This window comes from Triticum urartu, chromosome 7, assembly GCF_003073215.2.
Source record: "Triticum urartu cultivar G1812 chromosome 7, Tu2.1, whole genome shotgun sequence".
NCBI classification, from domain to species: Eukaryota; Viridiplantae; Streptophyta; class Magnoliopsida; order Poales; family Poaceae; genus Triticum; species Triticum urartu.
This window is the reverse complement of record NC_053028.1, coordinates 684,899,981-684,912,490: the sequence shown is the minus strand read 5'-3', so window position 1 is coordinate 684,912,490 and position 12,510 is coordinate 684,899,981. Positions and strand designations below refer to the sequence as shown.

Sequence of the window (12,510 nt, the reverse complement as noted above, 5' to 3'; positions counted from 1 at the left end):
CTTGATGTCGAGGCTGGCGGTCGATGCATTGTCACATACTGCACTAGTAGAATTATCAGTTTCCACGGCTCACTCCCGGGCTCGCTCTCATGCTCATCCATCAGAAGTGAAAACCACACTGTTGGTTATTTCGAATCTCGATGAATATGAAAAATTGACCAATGAGCTGAGAAAGCATATACCCGCAGAGTAAACTTATCAACTTTCTGTCATTACCATCTTCTCTAATGGTGTTTCCTTCATTGCACTGTATACTCTGTTGTATTTCTTTTTTTCGACCAAGTTGGATTTTATTGACTTAAAATGAAGCATCAAGCGGATACAAACACAATGAGCACACACCCGTCCTCTGCATAGATAGAATTCACACAGTCAAAATCAATGCACACACACAAATAAACATGCCGGCAAAGAGCACAGTCATATAAGACAAAAACTATATGCCTTATCAAAGAAAAGGAAAGACAAATTCCATAGCGATCAATAAACTACAGCAACAACCATATTTGTACCAATTATCTGTTGACACCACAAAGACAACGGGAAAAGTTTTTGAATGACAATCCCTTCATGAATGGAATGATGCTCAAGCATCACCACACCGGATCCAACAACTAAAGGCCTGGTTCTAGTTTTCGCTCTGAAGAACAAGTCTGAGCATATCCAAGCAATTAATGCCTTCAACAAGGTAATGACACAAAAACATCGCCATTTCTAGGTCTAACAAACTCAGGTCATACCTAGGGTTTTCACCCCGGAGCTCGAGACCAGGCACTCGAGAAGCGCCAAATCAAATTCAATCATGTGTTGTCACTACCACTTTTTCGTGATCCCAACAACTACATGCGCTAGGCTAGAACTCCCACCGCCCCTGCAACAGAACCATACCCTCTACATCAAGCCGCCGCCCATAAATTGCATCTCACAATCAAAGGAAAACTAGCTAGAGCGAGAGCCGTCAAAACCAACAGTGGAGCCTTTGGCTCCCTCCCACATACGTGTCGCCGGTAGTAGCCACTGGATGTGAAGAGATGACCCCAACAAAGACTTCGATGTCCACCGCAATCCGCAGATCGAGCAGCCTACCGTGTCGCCAAGGCCAGATCTGAAGGAGAAATCCTTCCAAATCCAACACCGACAAAACCGTTCGCTAATTTGATCGGACGTGACCACAAGCCATAAAGGAAGCGACCAACCCCAATCCTAACAAGTAGTTGCCACTGAGAGAGCTGCATGTGCCCAACACGGTGGTCTAGAGGGAGCGGTAGAGGACCGGAGGACCGGTGGCGGCGAGAAAAGGAAGGGCTGACGGGAGGTGGTGGCAGCGGCTTAGGGTTGCTCCTCGAGCCGCCAAGGGAGACGAGATGCGGTGACTATTTTACATGGCCTGCTTCGCTTGTTCTCTAGCTAGGAACACCCAAAAAGAGGTACTAGTAGTAATCATTCTTGAGGAAATCGTTAACCGGTAGCTGCTCGGTTGGTTGGCGAGTAGGGGATTAATAGGCTAATCGGCAAGTTAATCGGCCATTTAATCAATTAATCGGATGATTTATCGGTTTATCGGCTACTCGGTGACCCTATGAGTAGGGATTAATCGGCAAGTTAACTGGTTAATCGGATGAATTCTTGAACAGGGGTAGTAATTGGCTTGGATTTCCTGATTAATTGAATACCTGGTAACCTTTACGAAATTGAGCCGAGTTCTAATGCATCAAATGTATCCATTGCTTTGTAACACTACTTTAACAAGCTTACCGTACATATTATTTTGCCATGCCAATTTTTTGTTGTAATTTGTGTTAATTGAGCTGTGTTTTCTTTTTGTCTTTTGAAACTTGATTGTGCACGGATGAAGTGTGGCTTGAGAAAGTTGGGGGAGGTATTTCACCGTGTGAAGATACGTGGGATTGTGTCTTACCATTACTATGTTCCCCTAAAAAATATTCTGCGATCATGCCACACTTGCAGTAAAAATTCCCCAAAAATCACAACCAATTCTAGAACATAGCCGTCCATCTTTGTCTGCAAAAAAAGTGGACTAGCTTGTCTTGCGATGATTCACGTCACATGGGTTGCGCTAGCAAGAGTCCTTGGGATAAAAAATACAACCATGATAATTTGATGGACATTTTAAGCTAAAGGCCTAGCCATGAGTATTTGCCCTTGTTTGCAAAAAGGGTGAAAGTGATGGGTCTAATGCGTTACGTTGAAGTTTCCTAGTAACCATTTTAAGCGAAGGGTACAATGAATGAGTTCGCATCCATTTGCACAAATTAGGGGCCTCTTTAATACTTAGGATAACTGGAGGAAGAATGCATGAATAGAAATTTTTTCAATGGTTACATTGCTCATAATTCAGAAGAATGTACCATAGGGGAAATGCAGAGATTTTTCTTTGGTTTTAAGAAAAACAAAGAAATTTTGCGTTCCACCCTAACCTCTCTTTTGCAAGCGTAATATGCACAAAGACCAAGGAAAATGCCATAACTGACATAGTGTATTAACTTAATCTGAAAATTTCATATGTTTTAACCTTAATTTGACTATGCCTTTTAGGATTCCCGTGTTTTCCTATTCTTGCAAATCAAACACAGAATTCGGCAAATTCATGTGTTTTCACCATCCTCTGTTTTGCACATGCAATCCTATCTCATTCTTATGTTTTCTTATTCTTGTGCTTTTGCAATCTCGTGAATTGAAGAGGCATAGTGAAATGGACATGTTCGACTGGTCCATCATCACGCCTGAACTACACACGCGTGTTCCTTCCTGATAATATATACCCACATCACCCAAAGCTCTGGTCATTTGTGTTCATTCTCATGGTTATTTTGCACTTTGCATGTTTTAATATGACTGTCCTTTGGCTGGATATAACTAAGAACAACATTATCCAGTATATCTGGTTGTTTGGTAAAAGTTTCCCAATTAAAAGGTAGGCTCTCGCGAATCGGCTCATCGATGCAAATAATATGGTTAATGGCTCTAGTTTGAGGTTGCAGTTCAAAACGTTTCTTAGAAAGGAAAAAGACAGATAATAGCCGACAAGTGCAATCTACAAAAAGACTTTCAACTTATAGTCCCATAGTACTCGTCATCTCCAATGTACATATTCCTTCAAATTTGGAAAATGGAATATATATATATATATATATATATATATATATATATATATATATATATATATATTCGCCGTTGGGAACATAGCATGCCTGACTACTAAGAAATTCTTTGTGATCATGCCCTGTGACCCATATCTGCACCCCTCTTTCTACTTCGTGCCGAAGCCTGAAAAATGTTATGTTTTGTAACAACATTTCTGCACTCTTGCAGTAAATCCTTTAGCTGCCCCGGCCGAAAGTTGAAACGTATTCTGGAAGACTGCCGCCCATTTTTGGCTGCAAATCAGTGGGCATGACTAAGCTAGTCTTGCGCTGCTTCACATCACATGGGTTAGGTTCCTTGGGATAGCAAATCGAAGCATAAATAGACGATGGACATACATTTAAGCTAAAAGGTCCAGCTAGCTACGAGTATGTGCCCTTGTTCGGGCGAAAGCGGTCCATCGGTTAAGCTTCCAGTAACCATTTTAAGCCAAAGGCACAGCCATGAGCCTGCACTACTCGTTTCCACAAACTAGTGAAAAAGGACGGCCCGTGACCTGTACCCGCATCAATGGCGCGTAGCTAGCTAGAGTAGTGCTAGAATTGAACAGGGGATTGTGCCATGCCGGTTCATATTCGGGGAGGAGGAAGCTTCGTGGAAGTTGCGAGTCCAAACTCACATCGCATCATGTCATCTATAGCTCGATCGAGCTTAGTGTGAGCTTAATCGGGGGCCGGGCAGCTTCCCGGAAGTTGCTAGCTTGGCAATGCTTATAAACGCCGCCACCGCCCGGCCGGCCACTCTCTCACACCGTAACCGTAGCTAGCTCCAGGAGAGCAGAGTCGAGGAACGAGGTCCGTCGCCGCGCGCGTGTCTCCAAGCAGAGGCCGCCGGCCGGCTCTGCTCCAGTCGTCTGCAACTACGATCTTGGACGGACGGCGGCATACTAGTCCGACATCTGTCAGCCGCCGGCACGGCGCACCGGAGGCCCTGCGCGCGCGGTTGCACACAGGTACGTTATTCATCCGGCCTCTGTCCAGAGTTAATTAGTACTGTATACGTACTAGCTGCAGATCAGACAGGAACTTCTTCATTTACATTTTGTACTGGTTGATCTGATTGCTAGCTAACTGGATAGGATTTTATGTAAGCTTAATTAGCTTGGCAGTTAATTTGTTGCACGCATACATGCATGCAGTGGCGGAGCGTGATGAGCAACTAAGAGGGGGTCAATCTTTTTTCAATCCAAAATCAAAATATACATGAAAGTATCTGCGACTAATATCTAATGCTCCATGGCAATAGAATACACCCGAATGAGAACAGTAGAATAGTTTGCATGCTGTCAAAAAAAAAGAGAATAGTTTGCATTGCAGTGTACCATCCTGCTAGGTGAGATGATTGACTGAGCAGTGCATGCACATGCATCTATTATTACTTTTGGTCAGCGATACCAAAAAAAATAAGTATAAAAAATTTAAATACACACATGAAGTATATATATCTGGATTTATCATGCATGCATGTACAATATATATTATTTGATGGAACAAGTTTTTTTTAATCAATCCATTTACGGTATGTAGTACTATTAAATAAACACATTAACTCCAGCCATCATTTCAGTTTCCTATATTGGACAAGTGAAGTGTGGTAGCTGCTCACTGACACAATGGAACAAGTTGACATTTGGGCGCCCATCTTGGCCGATCCTCTTCCAAGTCAACAGGTATTCACTTTGTTGATCAGATCACATATCTATTTTAGAGACGATGACTAGTTGGATGCTTGGTTTTATTTCAATATAAAAGTGGAGCCAGCCTATATGTCTAAACTAAAAAATCGTAAGTTATCTGAAAGAAAAGTATAAGCACAACCAAAATGGTCAATAAAAAATATTGAAGCATACTCCGGGCCAGTTCTTTTGGGCGATTCTACCAGAATCGCTCCCCTCCCCAGCTTCTCCCAGAATCACCACTTCATATATTTTTTACAATCCTAACTAACTAGACCTTAACTAGATAGGATTGTAAAAAAAAATATGGAGTGGCAATTCTGAGAAAAGCTGGGGAGGGGGGCGATTCTGGGAGAATCGCCGAAAAGAACTGGCCCTCCATGGTTTATTCAAGATTCATTTTAACTGGATGTAATGTATGTCGACAATCATAGTTCATATATGATCCCCACTCTTTAGATCTTATCAAATCTGACTTGGATATAGAGTTCGCAACAGGCTCGTCGAAATCCCGACACAATAACAACATATATTTCATTGTTCTTGATGACAGCCGGAGATTAAAGTTCACTCAACATATGTGGATTATGGCACCATTGACTTTCAAGCACTCTTAGAAGGACCCCATGATTTGGATAGATGGCTGAAAGGTACGATGCTTAATTTTTGCGGTCTATTCCAAACTTCGTTAGACAAACAAGCAATTTATCCATGGTTCGATCTTGAAATCAAATAATGTATGATTCCTTGCAGGTGCATTCATTCCTACTTATATAAAGGAGGCAAATTTAACTCACGAGGCAAGATTTCCGCACATCCAAAAGTACAAACTTGCAAAACAATTGAACGTGGCAAATGGCATTGAAAATTTGTTTCATCATTGCAGATTGAACCAACTAGTGGTCATGGCATGAAAATACAAACACCTATGCCCGCTCCACCGGAGGCGTTGCTTGAGAAAGAGGAGGCCCCTGCCACCACGACTCTCAACGGCGGAGGAGGAAAAGAGGCGGAGATGAGAGAGGGAGGGGGCATGTACCCGCCGCCTTGTCACCGGAGAAGCAGGAGGCTTGCGGCCACCGTGACACCGCCGGAGGAGGGGACCGGCGATCTACTAGGTATGAATTATGAAGGCTCCATTTGTTGCAATGTACCATTTTGTCATTGTCTCAAGTAGTTAAACACATATGCTATGTGATTCAGATTACATACCAAAAAGTGGTTGGAGGCATGGAAGTCGTGTGAGAAGTGCACGTGAGAGAGGAACATGGTCGATAAACATAGAACCATGCTCCCGGGACTTGCGCTCTGCAAGTGAAGGCCAAAAACATGGGTGCAAAAGAAACAATGACCATTGGACATCTGAAGAGGTGAAAGAGCTAGTGGATGGTGTATCTGTACATGGGGTTGGACCATGGACTAAGTTGAAGAATGAAAGGTTTCCAATATCAGTTCGAACAGCGATCCACCTTAAGGTATAGTCAATTGGTGATTAATTGCACTAAAGAACAAGCATTGCATGCTCTTTCTGCTCATTGTTTTGTTGTATTTCACACTTTTTCTCTATTCATCTTTTATTTATCTACATATATTTTATTGTAAAAGATGTTAATTTTTATGTGTTTAATCTTTCAGGATAAGTGGAGAAACCTAGTGAAAGCCTTCACGGTCAGGCCCACATCTAAAAATGAGATTTTATATCATAACTTTATCAAACTCATCATGGAGCACCACCGATTTTTCATCTCTTACATTTCTTGAATTCCAGGGAAATGTGAAAAGAAGGATCTCGCCTCGTCTAGATAAGGATTGCGTCGAAAAGATCAAGAGGCTAGCAGCTGATTGCCCTCAAAAATGAAGTTGCACTCGTGAATGCTACACGGAACATCGTACAGTACTTTCGGTGTAGCAGTGACCCAGCAACAAGAGTTCTGTTATTTTTCAAGAACTGCGAAGCATAGGCTGTCATATTAAGTGTGTCGAGAGTAGAGACTAGATTGAACCATCTGGATGGAACAGCTTCTGTCTCCTGCCTAACCGCCCTGTGAATGGGAATAACACTCACTCCTCCGACCTGTTGGCTTGCCAGTTCTGCTACATTGATGTAATTAGCTTGACCTTTCATTTAACACCATGGCACAGTGTGCTGTAATTTTACACACACTGCTTCAAGCAGTCTCACTCACTCCGCTCGAGGAATAATGCAGTTGATAGCTCGAATCGAGCACCTGTGACACGCCTCGACCTGAAGAAGCTTGGTGCCGCTGCCACCAAGCAACAGGTTTCTTCACCACTCTGCTAGTGCCTTGAGCGATCGTGAGGTGCCGGAATGGCTGCTTGTACCTTAAGGCCAGCCAGCAGGCTGAGTAGTAGCTAGGGTAGTTTCTTTCTTGCTGCTGTATGGTGCGGTTTGTTGTTGATCCTGGGAATAATTTTGGTTGATGACAATATCCTGTCACTCACTCAGCCGGTCTGATTGCTTGCACTGATATTCTTCGATTTCATTCATTCTGTAAAAAAACTAAAAAATTGGAGCCAGGATACGGCCCTCTTGATCTTCTCTAGAAAGGAATTGAATCTGTACCCTTGAAGATTTTAATAGACGTTCAGGTCGTTATCGATAAAAGGCTTATAGTTCAGCAGTTACTTTAAATTTTATTTATTTTGCATAAACAACACAATTGTTCAGGTGTAACACTTTTGCTCAATGCCTGAACTTGAACAAATGCTACTATTGTTCATCAGAGTCGGAGACCATGCATTTTGGTTCAATTGCCTAACGTGTGTTTGAGTTACATTTCCACCACCTGATTTAACCGTAACAGCTATATATATACATGCGTTAAAAAAAAAGCACAGCTATACTATATATACACTGTGGCTGGCTATACAAAGAAAGTCTGGATGTGATACCCAGCTACGGCTTTTGCCCGGAGAACATGATGAATGACCTCTGCACCTTGCTGCTGTAGTTGATCAGGCCACAGGATCTGCACAGGTCTTCCAGCTCTCCTTCCGTGAAGAAGTTGTAGCTGCTGTTCACTGGCCCAACAATCTGCAGCACATAGCAGACAAGGTGCAACAGGCTATTAACCTGTCCCATGCAGAAAATAAGTAGTAGAGCTAGACGATCGATGACTTCTTTTACCTGTCTCAGTGGCCTTAGTGCATCAATAGAGAGCGGGCCACTGTTCGTGGGGGTGGATAAGAAGGTTGTCGCCACAAAGACACCGCCGGGCTTCAGCACACGGCTGATTTCAGCTATCTGGTTTTCAAACAGCAGAAGGGGATGTCATGGTGATGAATAAGTTCATATGAAAAGAAAGGTACACAGGTCATCGCATGACGCCCTGTTCCTACACAAAGCTGTCCAAAGCATACTAACTAAGCACTAAACTATCGTGGTTGACTTACAGACACGTTCAGCAGTCAATAATTAACAGAAATACAGAGCATTATTTCCCATGTAATGCCGGGTTTAAACTTTCTGGATTAACTAATTGTTCAGTGGACTCTGATGAATAAAATCGCAATTCCGAAGACACCAGTTTTACTATATCAATTATTAGGTTATCAACTATGTACAATATTAATCAGAAGTGCAAATGAGACAGGTACTATACCGCATTTGAAGGGGATGGCCAACAGTGGATAGCGGCTCCAGCATGAATGGCATCAATTGAACATGAAGCAAAGGGGAGCCTTGAAATATCAGCCCTTACAAGTGCGAGGTTTCTGCAGATGAATACTGCTGATGAATGTTCATAATTACTGTACTGTACTTTAGAACAAAAAGAACGTTCGGAAGTAGTAATAGATTGAAACAAGAGAGTAGATTATCACATTTTGTTCAATTAGATGCTGAACACATAGTGTAGTCTTTTTTGCTATTAAACTAAAATAAAGCACTAGTTCCCACAAAAAATAGTGATGGCCTAGTTTTTTACTTGACGGTTTGTTACAGTTGGATGTTGCATCTTGCATGACAACTATTCAAGTCTTACAGGAAAAGCTCGAAATAAACACGAAGGAAGGCTCACGTGTTCATAGGGGTTTCTTCTTGTTTGATGTAGTCATAGCATTGGCGGAGCATATTCTCAGAAAAGTCCAAAGCAATCACAGCTGAATATGCCCCAGAGCTTGCAAACTTCCTTGAAAACAAGCCACTGCCACAGCTGACATCAACGAGTATACCACCAGCGACTGATTGGAAATAATCTTGAGCCATTTGGAACTGATAAAGTCAACAGAAGACTAGAATTATATGCATATTAATATGAATATTTTCTTGTCATGAAAACTGGAGACAGCGTTTTGTTGCAGCACCAAATACATGGCTCTGACAGATATACGTCTTACTATAAATAGTTTCTCACTGAGCAGTAACAGCTTAAGGCTATGGAATTGAAAGAATGAGACGGACAAGAAATGTACCTCTTCATCGCGGCCAGGGAAGCCACTCCGATTGAAGTTCTGACGCCACCCCCTCTCGTAAAGAAAGGAGACGAGCGGGCTCCTGAACAGCTCAGTTCTAGCAGGCTTGAGTTCACTGTATTCTTTCATTCCTGAGGTGACAGTGAGATCCAAGAAGACATCTTTGCTGGTGAATGACTTGTTGCATTTTGAACACTTGAATCCAGACCTATAAATCGCTGGCCTGGGACACGCGTAGAAGCAGAAACAACATAAATCCTAATCCGGCAACCATGAGAGATGAAGATAATTCATGGACTTTAGACGTACAGGTTCATGCCTGGCGGCCCTGTCCTTATCAGCGGTTCATAGCAAACAGGGCATGCGAACACCTCTGTTTTTGAAGCGTCATTCAGCTCAGTTTTGATCTCCTGAAACTTTTCGCATAGTAAGCGTCAGTTTCACACGGTATGATTAAAGTCCTACCTCGGCATAACATCAAACACCTTGTATGCAAAACATTCACCTTGGCTTGCCCTTAACGAGACTGTAAACTATGCTATTAAACAGGCTGCTTATTTCTGAACCATACACGACTGCTGTTAACAAGATTAGCTCTCTAGTATTAAAAAGTACAAGCTAGATTGCAGAGGCCAGGCATCCTATACATGTAAGGCAACAGAAATCCAGATATCAGCAGGTATATCAACAGAAATCCATGGGAGGTTCAGTCTTTCCCTCTCGTTGCCAAATACCAGCAGTGCACGCCATGAAACACATCACCTCCCCAAACTGAAAAGATCTGCTAAACCTACGCCTATCTCGATTCAGGTGATTACTCTTCAAGCAAATACAAAGCTTGGTTCCTGCCAAAGCCCCGCCTGGGCATAACACCGGACACTTGGTGTGCGACAATCGTTCACCCTTTTTCTAGCACACACAGCGCGTTATCTTGCTTCTCCTGAGATGAGAATCAGCTTGTGGCCTCGGTACGTACCGGGTCGAGGGCGAAGGCCGCCGCTGCGAGGGCCACCCGGCGAGCCGGCAGCGGCAGGCCTGGGCTGCGGCCAAGGCGGCAGGGAACGCGCGGGGGATGGAGCGACGGGGAGGAGGAGCACGAAGGCGCTGCGGCTCTGACCGCGAGCTCCATGGGCGACGCCGACGCGGAGCTGCAGAGCAACTGCAGTGGTACGCTGACTGCAGCCTGGAGCCTGGAGACGCGCCGGCCGGCGAAGGGAAGGAAAGAAATGATCTTTGGCAAGCTCGGGCAGAGGAGAAACAGGGGAGGGGAGACCGGAAGAGGGGTGTGGTGGTGGTGGGCTCAGGCGTGGCGCCAGCCCCGTCCGTTCGCGCCTTGCCCGTTGGGTCCGGATTTTCTTTTTCAGATAAGCGGCACTCGGCGTCGGTCGACCGTCTAGATTCTGGATCGGTCACCTCCGGAGCCCTTGGATTCGGGCAATTATAGTCGTTGGATCAAGTCAACCCCTTCACACGCATGACTGGGCCTCTCTGTTGCATGTGCGCTCCATGTTGAGAAAAGAAAAGGGGGATCATCGGCCCGCATCACAAGTGAGCGTTGGTCTTCGACATCGGAACGCCGGCTGCCCCGAGACAACGAGACGCGGTACCCACCCGCCGCTCGCATCACTACTAGATGCTCGTCGTTGGCTCGTTACCGCTTGCAGCGCCCGTTGTCGCTGCTTCCAGCAATCAAGAACAACTTCATCGCCATCATAGTGCGGCCCACCGCAACATCCCCTCTCTAGCGATCGTAGCATCTGATGTGGCCGATCCCAGCATCCTTGGTACCCACGAGTGGTTGCCGGGACGATGAGGGTGTTGTCTGTTGCCATCAGGACGGTGTCGTAGCTGGTCACAACAACCGCAGACCACGGTTGTAGCACATGTCGATCTCGGCTCCAGGAAATTTGGCCGTGCCCGAATGCCATGGTCGCAACATCCGGCATCGTAGCCGATCACAGCTACCGTTGACCACGGTTGTAGCACCTGTCGATCTCGGCTCCAGGAAATTTGGTGGTGCCCAAATGCCATGGTCAGAACATCCGACGCCGTTGGTCCCAGCACCATGAGTTGCCTGTTCCGACGTCTTGGCCGATGACCTCTGCTCGGCGGTACCAATATCTCTGCCCAGCAGCAACCGATTGTAGCACACGCGGTCGCTGATTTCAGCATCCTCAGTGTGGTGTTGTAACTCACGGCGTCGCCACTAGTAGCATCTGTTATAGTCGGTACAACATCTTGGACTCATCTGGCTAGCACTGCAAAAAGGCATTGGACGGCGCCCCAGTTGCAAATGCAGGGATGGCCTAATTGTGTGAACATATATTTTCTACAAATTTCACTTCAGTTACGTGTGTTGAGGTTGAGGATGGTGGAGCAACGGGCCAGTTTAGCGACCTTGCCGATGGATCAACGTGCAAATGAGCATTCTGTCAAGAATTGAAGGACTAACATGTTGAGGCCCAACACAGCTCACCGTGAGGCCATGACCACCCTCCTCGCCATGCTTGACTCCTGGGTCATCTGGAATGGAGAAACGCTAGAGTCTTCCAAAATAAAGAAGCTATCATTCTACATTCTAAAGCTCATAAAGGATGAGGTCAAGCTTCGGGTCATCGCAAGAGCTAGGCACTTGAGGGCTATCATGCCTCAAGAGTAATCGGTTGATTTTTGTTGTTGTTGATGAGCTAGATATTGAGCCGCTCTTATGTACTCTAAACACCTTTGAATGACGCAAGTCTTTGGCCTCTGTTTAAAGAAAATATCATCCTTCTTTGTCAACTAATTCTGACGGCACTCGTCGTTGTCGTCAAAAGTGGCTTGCTTCAGAGTTTTTTTTCTTTTTCTACTTTGTAAGGGCAGCGTTTTACCTCAGACTTTCAGAGTTTATGGGAGTAGTACAAAAGTTCCCTAGCAGCCAAAAAAAATTGCAAAAGCCGGAGTTCATTTTCAGTTTGCGCTGCCCCCTCTACTCATCCATCCCACCCATCCTTTCAACCGGCAACCACGCTACCAAACAAACTCTCAGAGAGAAAAAAAGGAGGGGACTAGGGAGAAAAATTTCGTTCACAGTTCATCTACTACTCCAGTACTCCTACAAGACAACCGTTTGTTCAATTGCTTCTTCTTCTTGTATATGCACTTGGGCTACATGGGGAACAACCAGGACATTGACTGGTAAACTGAAAAAAGAATCATATACGAACTACCGAGTATTTGACAAAAAACTATCACAT

At 44.6% G+C, this 12,510-nt stretch overlaps 1 protein-coding gene and 1 long non-coding RNA gene across 2 annotated transcripts; one reads left to right on the top strand and one right to left on the bottom strand.

The window, feature by feature from the left end:
• The first annotated feature begins 3,774 nt into the window (after positions 1-3,774).
• On the top strand, positions 3,775-6,314 carry LOC125525568. Its single transcript, XR_007291360.1, has 5 exons — positions 3,775-4,117; positions 4,732-4,834; positions 5,394-5,490; positions 5,594-5,958; positions 6,044-6,314. It is a non-coding gene; the product is annotated as an uncharacterized LOC125525568 (long non-coding RNA).
• A 1,238-nt stretch (positions 6,315-7,552) lies between these two features.
• On the bottom strand, positions 7,553-10,572 carry LOC125523389 (uncharacterized methyltransferase At2g41040, chloroplastic-like). The gene is made up of 7 exons (XM_048688428.1): positions 10,251-10,572; positions 9,584-9,690; positions 9,275-9,497; positions 8,881-9,074; positions 8,464-8,575; positions 7,989-8,105; positions 7,553-7,895 (listed from the first exon to the last, which is right to left on the bottom strand). The coding sequence occupies exons 1-7, from the start codon at positions 10,401-10,403 to the stop codon at positions 7,758-7,760; spliced, it is 1,044 nt and encodes a 347-aa protein (XP_048544385.1). The 5' UTR covers positions 10,404-10,572; the 3' UTR covers positions 7,553-7,757.
• Between the last annotated feature and the right edge of the window lie 1,938 nt (positions 10,573-12,510).